The sequence below is a fragment of the Lynx rufus genome, unplaced genomic scaffold (genome assembly GCF_022079265.1).
Source record: "Lynx rufus isolate CCGP_SWC_20201006 ecotype Redwood Valley unplaced genomic scaffold, mLynRuf1.p SCAF_11, whole genome shotgun sequence".
NCBI lineage: Eukaryota > Metazoa > Chordata > Mammalia > Carnivora > Felidae > Lynx > Lynx rufus.
Genome location: NW_025814825.1, coordinates 43,747,757 through 43,769,138, shown reverse-complemented (window position 1 = coordinate 43,769,138; position 21,382 = coordinate 43,747,757). Strand labels below are relative to the sequence as shown.

Genomic DNA, 21,382 nt, shown 5'->3' with positions numbered 1-21,382 from the left:
CCCAGCCTACCCCCAACCAAGCCAGGATGTCACTGGACTCGGTCCAGATGGGCTCCAGTTCAGAACCACTAGGGACGGGAGCTTCACAGGACCACCTCTGGTCAAGGATTCGGATGTTAACCTCATGTATGACAATGAGGCTCTTTCAAACTATTTTTCTCTTTTTCCACACCGCAGGACATAGAGAACAGCTTTCAGCTTAAATCTGTAAGTTCGACATGCTTTTTATAAGATATACACCAATTGTTAAAAGCGGTTATCTCTGCAACACGAGATGGTGGAAGAATTCCTATTTTCATTGTTGCATTTTTTAAAAAGCCCTAATATATTATTTCTGCCCTCTCCTGCAATGAAAGACATGGTATTTTAAAAGCTCCTTGTGGAGCATTATTTAACTGCCTCTCTTCTCTAGGCTAAATCCTTACACTTTTATCCAGAGGTTAACAACTGATTCCTCTGTGGGGCAGACGGGTGGCATAAAGGAGAAGGAAGACGTGGAAGGCAGTGCAGGTGACCCCAACAAACTGCAGAGAGCATGCCTGGCCGAAAAGCATTCACCTCCCAAACTGGGCTGTGGGCCACCAGCCTGCAACCTCTCCCCACGAGCACTTTTCTCATCCTGTGTTTCTTGGTTTTGCAAGCTTCCTAAATTAGTATGTGGAGCCCCAAAGAGAACATCTTTGGTTTTGGTCATCCAAAGACATGCCATTATCTGTTGTGTCAACAGCAATTTTGGTCTCACGCCAAATACTTGCCAACACACAGGATTTTACACCTGCAAAGTCCGATCAGTCCCCGAGTCCTAGGAGAGGCCACAGGGGCCAAGCAAAGATCCAGGAAAATGTGACTCGCAGACTTTGCTCTGCTCTGGCTCAGGTGCCATGGCAACAGGGCGCCCCATCCTGAGCAGACTGCCCCGTCACGTGGCGCCCATTCTGGCAGATCGGGCCACCTCACCAAAGCAGGCTTGCGTCTGTCCAGCTGGCTCAGAGCCACACCGGTAGCTATTGACATGAGTCAAAATCCACCCAGAGGCAGCAGATGGCCGGGCTGGGCTGAGACGTGGGGAGAAACAGGGCTGGCTGGGCTGAGTCAGAGGCAGGGGCTGCAGACAGCTCAGTGGGCACCGACAAGTCACAACATCACTCCCACTACTGCCCGGTCTTTCGCCACAGCTGGGAAGCTAAGAAGAGGTTCAGCATGAATAGAGCTGAAATGATGACAAGCTGATCCCCAGACCTGGAGATAAGATGGCATCGGACAGCCCTGTCCCACTCCTATGGGGTAAGTGATAGAAGCTGCCAGCGTCCAGTTCCTGCCGGCACTCCCGGTCACCCTTGGTTGTGAGCAGTGCTGGGCAGAGCCACTCAAGGTGCCATATGGGGCCAAGACAAGCGTTCCCACTGCCAGAGAACCAGCTCCAAAGCACGAAGTCTACAGCCTCCACCAAGATGAATGGAATGACCAGGGGCTCCTGTGTTTTTGTCATCTTTCGCCCCCACATGGCCCAGGGCTTGGTACACAGCAGGCAACTAGAGGCATCTGTTGAGACCAAGTGAAAGTGTGTGTGACGCAAATGCAACCAAGTGACCTTTGCCTGTGACTGGGTTTAGGGTGTTGTTTATTTTTTCAAGGCAGGATGTTGGTATAGAACATTCTGTGAGCCATCCTGAGCCCTGACAGCACCGGTGAAATTCTGACGTAGTCGGTCTAGGGGAACAACGGGTGTTTCATTTCCTGCTTCAGGATTTTTTTAGTCACAAGACCCTTGGTGTCTCCCAGGCCAGCGCCAAAGTGTGAACAAGAATGATACGCATGCATGCCCATGTGGACAGCAGCTTTCAGTTGCCAAATGGAGAGTATTTGGGCCTGGAGTGTTTCCCTCTTCCTCTTCTCCAGCTTTCCTCTCTCCAGGGAAGTTGTGGAGGGGCCCAATCCGTAGTGATGAACATCATTGATGGGCAGGCCTTGAGCCTCCACATCAGCCTGAGCACCAGTGATCTGGAGGTCAAACTGGGCCAAAAGGCCAAGGAGCCAGGAGGCACACAGGCTCCCAAAAATGTGCTTGGACATTGGCACTGGGCACTTGAGATTTCTTGAGAATCATCAGAAGGTAGAGGCCTGAGGAGTCATACAAACGGATTGTGAGAAAGAATACATTTTCTGTCTCCACGTTTATTGAGAACCTCAAAGAAAATGAACAGAGATTGATTGACCCACCAAAACAATCCCTGATGTAGAGTCACGACGTCCTTGGGAATTCTGGATGTGAAGGGGGAGACTGAGACTCAGCAAGTTAGCCCATAATCAAAAGCATCAGGGTTGTTCTGAAAATAAAGATTCAAGAAGCCCAGGAAAATGCTCCTATCTATGAGAAGGGCGCACACTGTGGGGTCCTGCTTCATGGCTGCTGTCCAGAGCCGGAGAGCTGGTGTGTGGTTCAAACAGCTGCAGGACAGGAAAGAACGGTTAGCTTGTCTGAAAGGGAAGCCATGGGTAAAGGTGGCAGGCGTGCTTCTTAGATTGACAAGATACAAAAGACTGGTTTGTTTGGGCAATGAAGTTATCTTAGCTACCTTATTATCAACTGGTCATGATCATTGACTGGAGGAAAAGCTCATTTGGGGAACAGTTGTGCATGTTTGGAATTTACAGAAGTTGTTGTTGCTTTTCACAAGTTAAAATGCTTGTGGACTGATTGTTCCGGGAAGTAAGGTGTCTGGGCTTCACTGTTTACCAACAAAAGGACACCCCCCCACCCACCCGCCACAAAAAGAAACATTCTTCTGTCATTGTTAGATTTTACTTTAGGGAGTTTGAAACAAAACAAGTCGTTTCCAAAAACACTTTTTAAAAATCAGCAAAACCATCATCAAACCTTGAAATAATGGAGCTGACCCAGCCCTTTCAAAGATGGATCAGGAAATTTAGGTCTAGGATATGGAAGTGATTTGCTCAAAATAGTACCACTGGTGAGTGGGAAATCCAGGAAGAGGTGAGGGTTCCCGATCCGTGGTTCAGTACTCCATCTCCAGAGGACAGAGGTTGTGGTAATGTGTATTTTGAGACATAGTTTAAAATATCTAACTATGTTTTATGTGATCTTCCTTTGGAGACAGCCAAAGTGGGAGGTGCGGGAGAGCATGGCTGGGTAGGTGTGAGCCCGCGCATTGTGAGGGTACAGACGCACTTCTGCTGGGGCAGGACCCGGTTCCCCAACGCCATAATTGTCCAGCGCCCAATTATGCACTGGACCGGGAGTACAGCAGGTGCCAGTACAAGTTCAACGTCTCTGAGCATCGGAACAAAGCACATGTTCTGGCTGCGGACCCCTACACGGTCTCCCCAGGTCCACTGGGCAACTTCATCTATTTTAAATATCCCTAACTTTCCATGCTGTGTGGCTGGTCATTCTGCTTGTTACCCAGTACAACCCCACAGTCAAATGTCTTACTCAGCTATTCCATACACATCCAGCCGCTCAAACCAGGGCCAAAAGAGGTAATCGATCATGGATATACAGTCTCCACCAAAGAAGACGGTGTTCTGATAGCCAAGAATCTAAAAGTTTAAATAGAACAAAAGCAAGTTAATTTACCTACCTGCTGCCATGTTTATAGATGCTAACTACAAATATCAAATTTACTCCCAAAGAGAGAGAACCAAGGCTCTGATTCTCCTTGCAATTTGTTAGGCAGTGAGTCTTCCCTTTTCCTGAGGTTTCGTCCACTTCCTTTAGGGTCAAACTCCCAGCCAGATTCAGCCCTTCCCCCCTTTCAACACTGGAGCACTGGGGTGGCTCATGTGACTTGGGAACTTGGAGGAAACCCCAAGCAGAGGGAGCCCAGCTCTGCCCTCTTAGCCTAGAACACGTTCCTCCGTGTGCTAAACTTTCATTGGATGAGCTCAGTTCCTGGAGACAGGGGCCCTGCCCCAAGCCAGCGCTGCCCATTACTGAGAGGCAGGGGACCACATTAGGAACCCTGCTCCCTCATTTTCCAGGACCCACTTTATCTGTAATTAAGGGAATACTGTAGTCTCCATATGTCTTCCTCTTTAGACTTATTTCTCAATCAATGTATAACTAAAGCAGGAAAGAGCAAATGGTCTTCGTGGACTCCCTCAAATCCCAACACTGTCTTTATATCATCTTTTCTTTTTTTTATTTGAGCTCTTTGAACTATACACTTCTGGCCACTCGTCACTGTCAACTTTTTACATTAAAATAGAATGTCTCATTTCCCAATGGGACAAATTTATCCAGATAGGTAGACTGTAAACCAAACAGATAAACTCTTAACAGACAGATAACCAAAAGCCAGTTAAAAAAAAAAGTACCTGAAAATTTTAAAAGCAAAAATGTCTAACACAGGTTACTTTTGGACCAGGTCTTTCCAAAGAGAAAAGTATGGGGCCAGTTACCTAGGTAAATCAAGCAAACAACTCTCTTTGACCCATATAACTCATAATCAACTGCTTACTCCCCTACAGCTATAGATCCAGATTCCTACATCCTTTAGATACATTTCTATCTTCCTATCTCTACCACTCAGGCTTGATTTTTCATACTCCAGACCAGCTTATGGATTCTGTGATGTAGTCTAGGGTTGTCATTAAGAAGGTGAGCTCAGGAGCAGTCAGACCTGATCCTATCCTGGGCTCTACCTCCTATTCAACATGGAACCCAGGGCAACTTGCCTCAATTTGCTCATCTGTACATGGTGGTAAGTTAGCGCCCACCTCAGAGGTTATGGTGAGGAGTTACGTAATCATGCATAAATAAACATAAGCTCTTATGATGAGAAAGCATAGAGATGTCCAGAGTCTACCTCTACAGAAAGCAGATCCGTTCCTGACAGAAAAGATGAATGGGATCCCCCCACCTGCCACCCTTCTCAGAGGAAAAAGCAAATCTAAGTTTTCATTATCCCCCAATATGGTAAAGAGCAGTTTACATGACTGGTGTCCTGGAAGTCTAAAAAAATGTTAGGTAGCATGACTTTGTTCAAGAAAACTAACAGGATGGAACTAAACCAGTAGAATCTGGCCAATGAAAACTCAAGACAGAGGCTATTTTAAGGCATAAGGAAAACAGATCTGACTTACAGCAGAAAAGAACAAATTGTTCAGTTTTCATGGGTTCTAGATAGCACCAAATCTTTGTGTTCAGGAATAGATCGTAATTACCCAGACTTTTATCTCTGGCTTTGAAACATATTTCTCCAATTTACTGTTGGCTTTCATGGGACAAATCAGAACCAAATCTAAATCGATCAACCCCAGAACATCTGTATAATTCTTCTGTTTACAGAGCAGCGGTGCTCTTGGGAAAGTCCTTGTCAAAACAAATCATATATGGACATTTATTAGAACCCATGATGGGTCCTTTGGTAAAGTGATATTTCAAAAATGAATAACTGCTTAGTAATTGATATTTATTTAGTATATATTTTAAAGCTTTTTATTTACTCGAAGTAGGAGTATGTCTTTGATATACATGATGTTACAGATATAATTAATTCTTTTTTTTTAATTTTTTTTTTCAACGTTTATTTATTTTTGGGACAGAGAGAAACAGAGCATGAATGGGGGAGGGGCAGAGAGAGAGGGAGACACAGAATGGGAAACAGGCTCCAGGCTCTGAGCCATCAGCCCAGAGCCTGACGCAGGGCTCGAACTCCCGGACCGCGAGATCGTGACCTGGCTGAAGTCGGACGCTTAACCGACTGCGCCACCCAGGCGCCCCAGATATAATTAATTCTTATATAAACACTCAAAGTAATTCAAGCCCTATCAAAGTACTTGATACAGTAAAAAGTCAAAATGAGCATATGGATGAAATAGATGAAGTATTATTCTCAGCCAATCTCTCCCACCCCCAAAATACATTTACACATTCCCTCGGGCTCCCTTCCTTCCTTCCTTCCTTGTTCCTTCCTTCCTTCCTTCCTTCCTTCCTTCCTTCCTTCCTCTCTCTCTCTCTCTCTCTTTTATTTTTCCTTAAGTTGGCTTCACACCCAGCCCAGAGCCCAACGTGGGGCCTGGGCTCAGGACCCTAAGATCATGACCTGAGCTGAGATCAAGAGTCAGACACTTAACCAACTGAGCCACCAAGGCACCCCTCCCTTGGGCTTTCTTAAATTCAAGTGTAACATCAAAACTCCTTGGAGTTTTTGATACAGCTTCTGATTCTTGACTCCTGCCTCAGACAGGCATTTCTCCCCCAGATTTCTCACAGGGCAAGTCTAAAAGTCCCAAGAGAGGGGTGTCTGGGTGGCTCAGTCAGTTGAGCATCCGACTTTGGCTCAGGTCATGATCTTGCAGTTCTTGAGTTCAAGCCCTGCATCAGGCTTTGAGCTGTGCTTGACAGCTCAGAGCTCAGAGCCTGGAGCCTGCTTCAGATTCTGTGTCTCCCTCTATCTCTGCCCCTCCCCCATTTGCACTGTGTCTCTCTGTCTCTTCCAAAAATAAATAAACATTAAACAAACAATTTTTTAAATAATAAAAGTCCCAAGAGAATAGCCATCTTCCTATAAAGTAGCACAAAGTGCTGGCTCCTTTGCAGACATGTGCCAGTGATGTAGAACATCCTGGCCAGCCCTCCTTACAGGTTTATTGAAACCTTTAAGACCCTCAGTAAGCGAGCTCCCTTCCATGCAAACCTGATACCTTCAGATATGTGCAGTGGCTTTTCCCTTAAGAATCACAGAACATCAGTGTTGTAAGGGTCAATGGAACTCCTCTACTGGGACCCCCCCTCCCACTTTACCATTTTTTTACACCATGCTCATTACACACAGGATTAGAGATGCAGTGTAAAAAATCTGTGCAATAAAAAAACATGAAAGGGGCGCCTGGGTGGCTCAGTGGGTTAAGCATCCTACTTCAGCTCAGGTCATGATCTCACGGTTTGTGGGTTCAAGCCCTGCATCAGGCTCTGTGCTGATAGCTCAGAGCCTGGAGCCTGCTTCGGGTTCTGTGTCTCCCTCTCTCTCTCTGACCCTCCCCCACTCATGCTCTGTCTCTCAAAAATAAACATTAAAAATTTTTTTAAAAACCACTAAGATCAGAAAAAAACAAAAGTTAGAACAGAAGGTCAAAACAAGGAAGGAAATATCAAGCCCAGGGGCCTGAAGAGTTCCTTAAATCTTTGAATCTGACTTGAGTTTCCTGGCAGCCGAGGAGGAGAGGAAAACACGCCGGGTGAGCCAATTCTTGCCTCTCACGTGGAAGCACAAAGAGACTCTCACTTTTCAGGGGAGGAAACTCACTCCTAGGGAGGTGAAGGAGCTCTCTGGGTAGTGCAGGAGCTCAGACGAAAACAGCATTCTCCTTATTCCCATACTAGAGTCAGCCCTTGTGTTGTTGAACTTCAGATATCTAAGTATGACGACTGCGGTCACAGTCTCTTGTGAATTCTTTGTTCTTTAAATTTAAGTATCAGCAAAAACCCTAGAATCAGCAAACTCTGAAAGCCTCCACCCCTCTCTGGCCAAGGCTGGTCCAACTGTGAGCTTCCCTGTGAGAACTCCCTCCCCAGTCCTGTTTTCTCTCTCTCAGACATGGGCTCTGCCAGAGCACCAGCCATTGGGAGATGAGACACAATCACAGTAAAAAACAAAACAAAACAAAACAAAACAAAACTTTATCAAAAATCTTCTTCTGGGGCACCTGGCTGGCTCAGTGGGCACAGCATGTGAGTTTGTGAGTTTGAGCTCCACATTGGGTGTAGATTACTTAAAAATAAAATCTTTACAAAATTCTCTCCTTCTTGTTCTATTCCATTGATAAGAGGGTCTTTGGTCAATATTACTAAGATAGTTCTCCTGTGTTCTCAGTTTAAACTTAGTCCCTTGCCCAAAGCCAATTAGCTCCTCTGAAAGATTTTAGGATAGTCAGAAGTAAAACAGGATAGTAGGATAGTGAGTACACAGATAATCTTAATCTCCAGTGGCTTATCCTCCCTAAGTGTTTTATTGTCACAAATGGAATAGGAAGCTGTGCTCCCTCAACCCCACTTAGCAGTGGTTATGCTAATATCCATTTTATAAAACTCTATTTTGAGTTCTTTTTGTCACCCACCTCTCACATATAGAATCCCTCACTTTCAGAACTATTGTCTCTGGTATGCCAAGCAAGGCAAAATAGCCTGCTTACAGAGGTGTTTTTATTCCAAGGCCCCAGACATCTCCCCCCAGGCCACACACGGGCAGCTGAGGGAAGCGAGGCTCCAGCTTCTAGCTCTCCACTTTCCTAAAAGTATCAACACATCTCCAATCCAAGCTTAAGAGCTAGGATATTGGGGAAAAGACATTTGATGTCCTGAAATATATATATGTATTTTAAAAATCTACTTTTTTCACTGAAAATTGACTACTAGACTTCCCTTGCTTGTGGATGTCAAAAGAGGTAAGGAGTGAACACGCAAATGAAGAGGGAGGGACCGTTGGGTACAGTGTTTCCAGCCCCTCAACGTGAAAAAGCCCGGATGAAAGGGCTCCTTGTCCTCTGCGAGGGCCTCTCGGGCTCCCCCAGGAGGACCCAAAAGAGGTTCGCCCTAGAGCGCGGGTGGAAGGAAGAAGCGCGGAGCACCCCCTTGTGGCCATACGTGGTAAGGCGCCCTGGCCTTTGCTTGCCCTGGAAGTTTACCAAGGAGGTAAAAGAAATCTGTACGGTTTTTGTGAGAGAAGCAAGATCTTAAAGAGAAGCAAATCCCAGACTTCCTCAGACTAGACACTAAAAAGCTTCCATCTATAGTCTTGGTTAGTAAAGCTGGGGATCAGCTTCACTAATGCTTCACTGTGCTTAACTTGAGGAGGTCTCTGCCCTGCACCACTGTCATTGCCTCCAAAGAGGGCAGACAGAGCAGTGGCTTGAGGGAGCGCTGCTGTCCTCGCTGGAGAACAAAGAGAGTGTTTTTTTCTTGAAGGAAACAGTTCCTGAGAAGCAGAACCTCGCTCTCCTCCCGCCCCAAAAAGACACAAAACCACTTGCCAATACATCAGCAAGGCAGGCCCTTCTCCAGAAGTAGAAAAGTACTCAACTAAGGGGAAGAAATCTGAGTCCATAAAAAATAAGAGAAGGTTCTCAAAGGCCCCCTGGGGGTGCTCAGTCGGGTAAGCCCCAGCTTCAGCTCAGGTCATGATCTCACAGCCCTTGAGTTCAAGCCCTGCATCGGGCTCTGTGCAGAGAGTTCCAAGCCTGGAGCCTGCTTCAGATTGTGTCTCCCTCTCTCTCTGCCCCACCCTGCTCTCTCTCTCTCTCTCTCTCAATCTCTCTAAAATAAATAAACATTAAAAAAAGAGAGAGAGAGAAGATTCTCAAAATTTCACATTTCTGACATTTCTGGTCCCTGTTACACTGAAGCACTGCTGAGGCTGAGCCAGCGAGAAAGAACTGATTCCCTGTAAAATGAACCAAGGGTATAGAAACAAACTATGAGGACAAACTAGAGTACATATAAACCCATTTCTCCTCTGGAAAGAAGCCTCAGAAGTAGGTTCTGGGACAGAACACACCCCCTCCTGCTGCTCAACAATTATGACCTGGAGTCCCCTATGAAGATTCAGAACGCAATTTGTCAACATTCAGGGATTAAAGGACCATCCTGAGAATTCTATGCTGGGATCCTTTTAATGGGCTCACTTCTTTTGCCAATGTGTATGAGCACGATAGTAAGAGGGGAAGCTAGTAGGCCAAGGCTTGACAAGTCCAATACCTTTAAAGTGATGGATCGTGAGTGAAAAAAAATGAATATTTTCCATTTCTCCTGAAGGGGTAGACGACTTCCTATTTGTAAAAGCTGTGGAAGAAATCACAACGGGAAAGACCTATAGCACAATACGGTTAAATGTTAGATTTCCATTTTAAATACACTTTTTCATATTTTTATTTATTTTTGAGAGAGAGTGAGCACGAGCAGGGGAGGAGCAGAGAAAGAGGGACACAGAGGATCCGAAGCGGGCTCTGCACTGACAGCACAGAGCCCGATGCAAGGCTTAAACTCACAAACCGTGAGATCATGACCTGAGCCTAAGTCGACGCTTAACCGACTGAGCCACCCAAGTACCCCTATATTTCTTTTTTTTTGTTTTAGTTTATTTTATTTTTGAGAGAAAGAGAGAGAGAGAGAATTCCAAGCAGTCTTAGTGCTGTCAGCACAGAGCCTGACAAGGGGCTCGATCTCAGGAACCGTGACAAGAGTCAGACACTTAACCAACTGAGCCACCCAGGTGCCACTAAATGTTATATTTCTACATGTACAAAAAAAAAAAAATAAGCCAAACTAAAAGTTAAAAAAAAAGAAAACAAAAAAAAAGCATTTTTAAAAACAGGCAAATATCCTTAATACATAAGGAACTCTTTAACATATAAGGAACTTTTACACTCAACAAGGAAAATCAGGAAGATCTTGATAGACGGGTAACAGGCCATTTTCACAAAACCCAAAGAGATGGCACACTTTGGGGGAAAATCTTCCACTTCACTAGTAATCAAAGAAATACAAATTAAGGCAACCATGAAAAACTACTGCTTCTCTCCAAAGCAGGCAAATATCATCTTTAATGAAATCTCCCAACAGTGGAAAGGGGGAAGTGCAAAGAGAATTTTTATACACTGCTGGTGGGGGGCAAACAGCCCAAGTCTTTGGGGAAGCAATTTAGCAACACACTGCTCCAGCCTCTAAATGTTCATACCCTTTGATCTGGTAATTCCATTCCTGGAAGTCTGGCCTAAGGACATATTCTAAAATACAGAATTTTTTTTTTATATGCAAAAAAGAACAGCTGCCGTTTCTTACAGCACCGTTCAATGGTAAACAACCAGAAACAATCTAAAAACTCCTAATGGGTGTGCTGGATAAATAAGTATGGTTTATACACATGGCAAATTATGTAGAAAGAAAGTGATTTTTTTTTCTGTTTTTAAAGATTGTACATGTAATACAGAAATACTTTCTCATTATTTAAAAACAAGACAGCAGCCTAATTTTTTTAATGTTTACTTATTTTTGAGAGAAAGAGAGCATGAGTGGGGGAGGGGCAGAGAGAGAGGGAGACACAGAATCTGAAGCAGGCTCCAGGCTCTGAGCTGTCAGCACAGAGCCTGACACGGGGCCTGAACTCACAAACTGTGAGATCGTGACCTGAGCCAAATTTGGACACTCAACCGACTGAACCACCCAGGCGCCCCCCACAAAGAAAGCAGTATAAATGGCAAAGACCTGCCCTCCCCATCCCTGCTCTTACCAAGTTTTCTTTCTCATCCCAGTTCTAATCCCTTTCCCAGTAGCAACCTCTATTGGGAGTGTGATATCTATCTATAAAGGCATTTTTCTGGACATTTATTTACATGCATATGTACACATATGTACATTTTTTTTTCTTCTACAAAAATGGGATCATGCCATCTGTATAACTGTGTAATTCACTTAAATATTTCTAGGCAATTTTTTCATGGCAGTACTCATGGATCTACTTCATTCATTTTAAACTGCTATACAGGGGTACCTGGGAGGCTCAACTGGTTGAGCGTCTGACTTCAGCTCAGGTCATGATCTTGCGGTTCACAAGTTCAAGCCCCCAACCAGGCTCTGTGCCGACAGCTCAGAGCCTGGAGCCTCCTTCAGATTCTGTGTCTCCCTCTCTCCTGCCCCTCCCCCACTAGTGCTCGCTCTCTCTCTCTCTCTCTCTCTCTCTGAAAAATAAATTTAAAAAACATTAAAAAATAAACTGCCATACAGAATTCCACAAGATGAACATAATTTTTTTATTTAAAAATTTTTTTTTAACATTTACACAAGTCGGGGAGGGGCAGAAAGAGGGAGACATAGAATCTGAAGCAGGCTCCGTGCTGTCAGCACAAAGCCCACTGTGGGGCTTGAACTCACAGACTGTGAGATCATGACCTGAACCAAAATCAAGAGTCAGCTGCTCAACTGAGTGAGCCACCCAGGCGCCCCAAGATGAACATAATTTATCTAACCATTTCCTGTCTAATGTACATTAAGGTTTATAATTTTTCACCCTCATAAATAATGCTTCTTTTAAAAATGCTCTTATACATATAAACAAGCATTCTAGAGTTTATAAAAATATGGGAAAATCTTTACATCATAACGATAACCTAGTTCTATATAACAGTACAATTTCAACTACATAGCAGAAAAGGAAAACAAAAAAAGTCCAAAATAATACCAATAGTTGTTTCTGGGTAATAGGCTTATGGATTTTTTTTTCTTAGTTTCTATATTTTCCAAATTCTCTAATGAACAAATACTAATTTATAATTGGAGAAAAGTAAAATTAATTTCTACATGATGAGAATAATTATTATTCTATTATTTACATGGTGGTAGATGGTATAGCAGAAGGCTATTAACAGAAATATAGCAAATATTCATTTACATGGAAAGCAGCTGTCAGAACTGGACAGTGAATAAAGTTACCAAAGTAGCAACAGCACAAAAAACACTCAATTAGCCCTTGTGAATAGAGGATAATCGGTTTCCTAGTGTGGAAGGATGGTGATTACAACTGAAATTAATGGCACATTAATAGACATGCTAAATCAGTTAGCAAACCCAAGAGAACTGATAACATACATCCAACACAAAAACGCATGCATAAATGCTCACAGCAGCATTATTTGTCATAGCCAGAAAGGGGAAACAACCCACCTGTCCATTAACTGATGGATATGCAAAATATGGTATCTCCAAATAATGCAATATTTTTCAGCCATAAAAAAAAAAAAAGATGAACCTTTAAAACATTATGTTAAGTAAAAGAAGCTCATGAAAGGCTAACATTCTATGTTTCCACTTCTGTGAAATGTCCAGAACAGGTAAATCCATAAAGACAAGTGAATTAGTGGGTGCTGATAGCTGGGAAGGTTTTGAAGAAATGGGAAGCTAATACTAATGACTAAGGAGTTCCTTTTTGAGATGATGAAATGTTGTAGAATAACTAGCGGTGATGGTTGCACAACTCTGTAAATATTCTAAAAGCCACGGAACTGTACACTTGAAAAGGGTGAATTTATAGTATGTGAATTATATCTCAATAAAGCTGTTATAAAAACATAGCTAGTAACAACTAATTTAGTTTGTAGACATGTTAAATTGTTGATAACAAAATAAATTTAGGTTATAGTTTGCCATACACAAAAGGCTATAGAAAATTATTTTCAGTGAACAATTAGCCAGATACAAACTTTCTTTCCTTCATGTCCTGCTGACATCAAAGGATAAATAATTAAGCAACATATAATTTCATTATTGAAATTAATAAAAATTAAGGAAAAAAAGCAAAACTTAACCAAGAAAATATAATCTAATTGGGTGCAAATGTATTCTTTCTGGAGAGGAGAAAGGACAGATTAAAAATTAACATTAGGGTAGGGGCGCCTGGGTGGCTCAGTCGGTTAAGCGTCCGACTTCGGCTCAGGTCACGATCTCAGGGTCCGTGAGTTCGAGCCCCGTGTCGGGCTCTGTGCTGACAGCTCGGAGCCTGGAGCCCGTTTCAGATTCTGTGTCTCCCTCTCTCTCTCTGCCCCTCCCCTGTTCATGCTCTGTCTCTCTCTGTCTCAAAAATAAATAAACGTTAAAAAAAATTAAAAAAAAATTAACATTAGGGGAGAAATTTGGAATCACAAAAATACTTAACTAGAGATGTTCCTGGGTGATGTCAATACAGCTTATACAAATCTGACCTCACTAAAAACACAAGACATGTAACCAAATTTGGCGACATGGGAAGCTTTGCGTGGAGACATCACAAGGCAGGTTGGGGAATACCAAGAATTAAAAACATGGGCGCCTGGGTGGCTCAGTCAGCTGAGTGTCTGACTTTGGCTCTGGTCTTGATCTCCAGGCTAGCTGCTGTCAGTGCAGAGCCCGCTTCAGACCCTCTCTGTCCCCCTCTCTCTCTGCCCCTTCCCTGCTCTTTCTCTCTCCCTCTCCCTCTCCCTCTCCCTCTCAAAAATAAATAAACATTTATTAATAAAAAAAAAAAAAGAATTAAAAACAACATAAGGTCTCCTGTGGCCCCCGGAAGCTGAAGGCCTCAAGTTACTAGGCAGGTTGTCATTCCCTCCTAGGGATTGTGTTTTCCAGAGTTATCTGTTACTACCCTTCTCATTCCCTTTTATTGAGTTCCACTGATGATTGGCAAGAAACCAAGCAACAGCCAGAATACAGAATTCATAACACAGAAACGCTGAATCAGAGCAAAATTCCGCAGCATCAGAGAAATCTGGCCGAATCCTGTCTTTCACTGCCTTTGGGCTGACTGCTTCCACAATGAAAATATTTAGAATGAAGGCACTAGCCCCGCCCCCCCAAAAAAGGAACCTCTGAAAGTTCTGCCACATTCAAATCCACAAAGATAAAACGAAAGTGGGCTCAAGTGCTATTCTGATACGGCGAAGTCAAGCACAAACGTTAAAAAAAGAATAAAGCTAAAAAGACGTGTGCCACTGAGATTGATTCAGTAGAGGCTGGAAAATCGGTTTGACAACAGAAAGTGTGGTTAGGGAAGGGCATCCCTGTCATTTTAAAGCTCATGCAAATGTTTGGAACAGGAAAGCAAGTGGGGACTCTGCCAGTTTGATAATGAATGCAGCAGTAATGTATCTCAAAGAATTGTAAACATATTGCAGAAAAATGCGGCTAAATAACAAGCACAATGAATCTTTAATTTTGATGCAACTTTTTTAAGAACAAATTTAAAAGTCAGGGCATTACTTGAAAAAGAGAAACTGTCACAGTTTAAGGCTGCAAGCAGTAAACTGAGCAGAAGATTATGTATTGGTATCTTGCCTTACTTATCACTCAGAAAGACCATGTATATTTAATGTACTTTCAGCTCACACAAAATCCTGATTATATAAAACCATGCAAAAGAGTTGCACAAGTCAGGGAACATTCGCTATCAAAATTATTCTCACAAGTTTCTATCTCAGTAGAATCTCCTAGAGTCAATATACTGGTATTAAGAGTGGATCAAGCTAACTGGGCATGTTTCAGATTCTGATATTGCCTACATTGTATTTATAAGTCTTGCTAATAATGGGACAAAAACCATATTCAAATCTGCTACAACAATCCTGAATATTCAGGGGTCCTTAAATACCATCAGTATTTTGGTATATACCTACCTCAGCTAGTTTAACAAATTATTTCTAGGACTCAGCTACTGAAGATAAAGAGGAAATGTGTTATTCAGTGTTGCGCCGGAGCTGACCAATCACCAATCACATCTCTTTTCAACCCTGGGCTTAGACACAACATTGGTAGGTCAAATCAGCATTTGGTGGGAGTATTTACAGCACCGAAATCAGAAAATGCTATAAATCAGGGGGGCCTGAGTGGCTCAGTCGGTTAAGCATCCCACTTCGGCTCAGGTCATGATCTCACAATTCGTGAGTTCCAGCCCCGTGTCGGGCTCTGGGCTGACAGCTCAGAGCCTGGAGCCCGCTTCAGATTCTGTGTCTCCCTCTGTCTGCCCCTCCGCTGCTTGCACTCTGTCTCTCGCATTGTCTCAAAAAAAAATAAACATTTAAAAAAATAATAGAAAATGCTATAAATCAGAGCTTCTTCTTCTTTCAGAAGTCCTTTCTTATAGATAATTATTCATCATCCATAAATACTGCAATTGTACAAATCTAAGATAGGTAGCTGGAAATGTAAATAAATGTAATCTGCTTCCACTTGACAAAGGTCAAATGAAAGAGAATTAATAATCAGCCTTCCCTGAAGGGGATAAAAATAGCATTCTCTAGCTGCCAACAGTTACAACTCCCAGCCCCATAAAGGGAACATATCAGATTCTAGAACAAATTTAAAGGAAGTCATTAGAACCACCTTTCAGATCATTCTAGAGGTAAGGGGTAAGTAGCTGTATTACTGCCAGGTTAGGGAAGGATCTGCTGGCAGAGATTGCTCCTTGCCTACCCATAGCCACTCTCCCCTCTTTCTTGATTACAGAACCCTGATTTATTCAAGGTGTCCCCAGCTAAAAGACTACATTTCCCAGCTGGCTCTGCACATAGTTCTCACACAACAACTAAGTTGTGGCCAATGAGATTTAAGGAATCATTGAGTAGGGATTCTGGGAAAGTCTTTTAAAGGGGCATGGCCTTTCGCCATTTTTTCCCCCTTGTTCTCCTTTCCTCAACTTGGAACTTAGAAATGATGGCTGCAGTTCCAGCAGCTATCTTGTCATTTTGAGGATGAAAGACCTGCACTAAAGATGACAAAGCAGATGGAAAGAGAGCCTCAGTCCCTAATAACTTTATAAAGAACCCATCAAAATAGCCCTGAACTGCACTACTCTGACTTTTTATGTGAGAGAGCAAACTGTTATAAAATAAGTTTACAGTAGTAAGGTCCCTTTTGCTAGCAGCCAAACAAAATCCCTAACAAATACAAATCTTAGCCTCATTGGCAGAAAATACAGAAGCCATGCAGCAGTAAAGAATGTGGTGAGTTGGGGAAAGGAAGAAACTCATCACGTGTCCTTCCCCCTTCCTTGCCAGATTTTCAAGAATAGTTCCATAACAGGTTAGTGGGGAGCAAGCACCCACAAGTTAAAACCAGATGACTGGCACCTGAACTTATCAACTTCTGGCAGAAAGAATAAGTCTGTGAAAGCAAGGGGTCAGGCTCAGGACCCTGTATCACCTCTTCCACTGAATCTGACCAGGAGAGGGACCCCCTTTTGTACCTCTTCAAGGTTGCAGAATTCCTGACGCAGGGCTAGCTTCAGATCAGCACATTCTCTCCCACATCTTATGGCCACCAGACACGCCTTGGTCAAATGTGGGACCTAATCAGAGAACACAGGTTCTTAGTGGAGAAGTCTAAGGAAACTCTGTGCTCCTGTTCTGCCTGAAAACACAGCCAAAGCTTTATCACTCCAACTGAACAGGACAACACGCACATCCAGGTTCCCCACCTCCTGGGAGGGTCATGCCATCTCTGGGTTCCAGGAATCCACTGTCACAGCACCCTGGCAAAACAAGGCACTTTATTTTTTTTTTTTTTTTTTTAAATTTTTTTTTTTTTCAACGTTTATTTATTTTTGGGACAGAGAGAGACAGAGCATGAACGGGGGAGGGGCAGAGAGAGAGGCAGACACAGAATCGGAAACAGGCTCCAGGCTCCGAGCCATCAGCCCAGAGCCTGACGCGGGGCTCGAACTCACGGACCGCAAGATCGTGACCTGGCTGAAGTCGGACGCTTAACCGACTGCGCCACCCAGGCGCCCCAAAACAAGGCACTTTAAAGGGGGTCTCTAGTGCTCCTTACTCGCTCAGCTACTTCTTCGTTGTTCAATCTGCGGTGGGGCACTTAACCTCTCTAAGCCTCAGTGTTGTCATCTGAAGAATGGATACAATAACAGTGCCCCCCTTGCAGGGCTGTTGGGAGCGTTAAGCGAGTTGACCTTTATAACGCAGGTAGGGCCGTGCTTGGCACAGCATAAATGCTCAAGATAGGTCAGCCATTAATGTTCTTGAGTTCCTTTTATTTCTTTTCAAAGAGAACTATCATAAAACTCCATTTTTTCTTATATTATCAACAGGTATCCCCTGTTCTCTCTTCTTCATGTTTCCTGGGTAGTTGGCACTGTTGCTCTGCATAAAGTCCAGTCCCCCTTCATGCATTACCTTCTTAACACCCCAATTTTTTTTTACCTGAAACCTTAGAAATATTCCCCTTAAAGCGCTACCAGTTTTCAGCTCTTTCAACCTTCCCACCTGGAGGCACATGGTCATGACCACACCGTAACCATACCTCTTGAGTCTCCTAGTTGAAATGGAAAAAAACCTATCAGTTAAGCCTTTCATCTTTAATTTTAGAGGTGAGAGCCCTACTATTACTCCATACTAGTTTTCCTTCTAAGATGCACATAGTATTAACACAAAACAACCTCATCAATGATTTAGCTTTAAAAATGAACTGAGGTTTGGGAAAGACATACAAAGTAAAATAGACTGTAAGTGGCTTTTTAAAATTTTGGATATACCTTATAGAATAGCTCCAATAACATCTTCTGGCGAGCCCGCTCATAAGGGTCATATGGATACAGCTTCCTTCCAGGATAAGCATCGTCCAGGTACTCACAGGCGATGACAGATTCATAGATCAACTGACATTTGCTGTTCTCCAGGACAGGAATTTGGCCAGAAGGGTGCTTTGTATAGTACCATTCAGGCTTGTTTCTCAGGTTAATGTTGATTACTTCATGTCTTCAAAAGCAGAGGGAAAATAAGACAGAGCAAAAATGAGAGGCTTACGCAGACAGACATTCATCTGGAAAGCAGAAGCAATCAATTTATAAAATTTCAATTTGCAATAAGTTTTTCAAAGGTTAGGTTTCTACAAAGAAAAATACATAGCAACATCATTGTCTCCATTGCTATAGTTAAGACGAGCTAGGGGCGCCTGGGTGGCTCAGTCGGTTGAGTGTCTGACTTCGGCTCAGGTCATGATCTTGCAGTTTGTGGGTTCGAGCCCCACATCAGGCTCTGTGCTGACAGCTCAGAGCCTGGAGCCTGCTTCGGATTCTGTGTTTCCCTCTCTCTTCCCCTTCCCCGCTTATGCTCTGTCTCTCTCTCTCTCTCAAAGATGAATAAACTTAAAAAAAAAAAAAAAAGACGAGCTAAACATTTTTTCTGCCTTGTCTTGTTTGCTCTTTGTGATTCCTGCCTCCAAGAGGTTCAATCTCCTGCCCATTATCACTGCTAGGAAATAGTACAGCCAAGCTGAGAGTCAGAAAGTCTGACTCAGAGCTCACACTCTTAAGCACAGCATTACAGAGTTTCCTACGTTTTAAAGCTTGCAAATACAAATATGATATTAACAAGTCACAAAAGGATATGGTAAATATTAGTAGTTATGAGCTCAAACTCTGGCATCAGACTGCCTGTGGTTTGGACTGTCTAGCTTGTGATGCTGGACAAATTCCTTAACCTCTCTGTGTTCAGTGCCCTTAATTGTAAAATGGGAGGAATCATTGTGGCCATCTTGGCATTGTGGTGAGGATCAAATAAGTGTGTCTAAAGTGCTTGGGACAGTGCCTAGGTACATAAGCATGTAATAACTTTTTTATTCTTCCCAATATTATTATTAGAGGCTCAAGCCTATAAAGTTACCAGAAGTGCTCACATATGTTTAAAAGAGCAAAGGAAACAAATGAGTATATTCTTTGCTCAGTCAAGGAGAGTATCTTAAATCCTAAAGCAGTGGTTTTCAACCAGGAGTAATCCTGCTCCATTCTGCAGGGACATATGTCACTATGTGGAGCCACTTTTTGATTGTCATATCTAATGGGTAGAGACCAGGGATGCTGCTAAATGCCCAACAATGAAGAAGACAGCACCCCACCCCACCCCAACACACACACACACACACACACACACACACACACACACACACCAAAGATCTACCTGGCCCAGAATGTCACACACACACACACACACACACACACACCAAAGATCTACCTGGCCCAGAATGTCAATAGTGCCAAAGTTGAAAAACCCTGCCCTAAAGAAATACTTACATTGCTTCCTAAACTATCAATTTGTCACTTAAGGGTAAAACCTGGAGCTGTTGTTATTTTAAAAAGGTAACCTTAGGGCCAACTAGACTCAAGCCATAAGGAAGAATCTGGAAGTGTATGCCATATACACTCAACAGAACAGAATTGCATAATAAAATGTCTCTCCATTATTATTTCTTGGTATTTCTCTGACATCAGTCTGAAACTCTGAAGTCATCCCTTAATGACTTCCTTAATCCCTTAATGACTCTCCAAGAGAGTCAAAAGCCTGGAATAACACAACCTCAACACTTTGGCTCTGGCCAGCTGCACTCCTCAGTCCGTATTCCAGCAAAGTTGCTCTACCTTCCATACCCAGACCTCCTCTGCAGGTGCTAGTTTTGCAAAATTCCTTCTGGAAGAAAATGTACCTATTTCTCAGGTATGTTAGAACCTTCAAGACACCTCTTGACTGCAGTTCTTTCTACCTACTTCATTGTTTGGAACTATTTGTTCATTCATTCAAAAAATATTTTTCAACACCTACCATGCACCAGGCTCTCTTCTAGCTCAGGAGTAAAACAGACAAAAGCCCTACCCTCAGAAATTACATTTGGCCACCGGGGGCGGGGGGGGGTGGCGGTGGTGGCAGTGGGGCCGAGGAGCGTGGAGGGGAGAGGAACGAACGGATAAAATGCTGGATGCGGTAAGCGCAACGAAGAAAGTGAACTGAAGTTGCCTGGTTGCCTGGGTGGGGGGCCCATTCGCTGGAGCAGAGGAGGCCTCGTAGCAGCCGCAGTGCCCTTCCTTCACAAGCATTACGGGAGGGAACCGGCTCGCCAGAGGCAAGGTTCAGTTTACCGCGAGGTGTCCTGGAAGTTTCGGGCACAGACACCGCTACGAACAAGCCGTGCAGTTCAGGACCGCCTGCTAAAGAACCCGCCCTCTGCTAACCACTTACCGACTCTGCCTCAGAAGAAGGGGACACAAGGAGCGCCTCTGAAATCGGGGCAGGGCGCCCCAGATTTTGAGCACCCCGCTCGCCTCTGGGGCTCTGGCTTTCAGCTTCTCACCTGATGCCTTTGGCCCGGAGGACAAGGCGCGTCCTGTGCGCAAAGGGGCAGAACCTCATACTGTAGACTCGGATCAGGCCCTCTGGGACGGGCCCCGGGGGGCAGCTTCCTGCGGGGGGTGGGAGGGATCGAGGGACCGGTGAACCCATGGGGAGGTGGGCTCACTCATCTCCCGGGGATCCCAAGAGAACTGCTCGCACCCCGCCTCCCGAGTCCCAGAGAGGACACATTTCATTCCGCTTTTGTGCAGAGAAACCCCTCAAGTCCCTCCCCGCCGCGCTGGTCTGGGGGCCATGGCCCGACAGCCCCATCTCCCAGAGCCAACATCCCCAGCCACGCGGAGCCCCCAGTCCGGGGACAGCTGTCGAGGGGGCTCACCTTTCCCAAAGGTCCTGGTCGCATCCTCCATGGTCTCCCGGCGTCTGCGCGGCGTGTTATCCTCGCCGCGGCCTCAGGCTCTAGGGACAGCTTCGCTCCAGCCTGCCCCTCCTAGCCCCAAATTCAATTTTTGAGTGACTGAGGTCGGGGTTGGAGGGGAGGTGGTGAGGGGACAGAAGGGAAGTGATCTGGGACGGGAGCTAGGACAACTTAACCAAGAGAGACATCTGCCCGGATCTGGAAGCCCAAAAGTCAGAGTGAGCAAGAGAACCCTGAAAAGAACCCCTTGCCTTGAACACGTGGGAGAGCATTCAGGGTGGGTCTCTCCTCCAGATCCAAAGTCCCTGAAGATTGGGCATTTAAACTCCAGCTTGTATTTCAAGGGAG

At 44.2% G+C, this 21,382-nt stretch overlaps 1 protein-coding gene across 1 annotated transcript; it reads right to left on the bottom strand.

Annotated features, from left to right (window-relative positions):
* Window positions 1-2,226: 2,226 nt before the first annotated feature.
* Window positions 2,227-20,852, bottom strand: LOC124506319 (glutathione S-transferase omega-2-like). The gene is given in 8 exon segments (XM_047072368.1): window positions 2,227-2,448; window positions 3,455-3,561; window positions 9,719-9,754; window positions 9,756-9,830; window positions 16,728-16,829; window positions 18,030-18,252; window positions 20,506-20,650; window positions 20,783-20,852. Coding segments are annotated over 8 exon segments (918 nt in total). The 3' UTR covers window positions 2,227-2,288.
* Window positions 20,853-21,382: the final 530 nt, after the last annotated feature.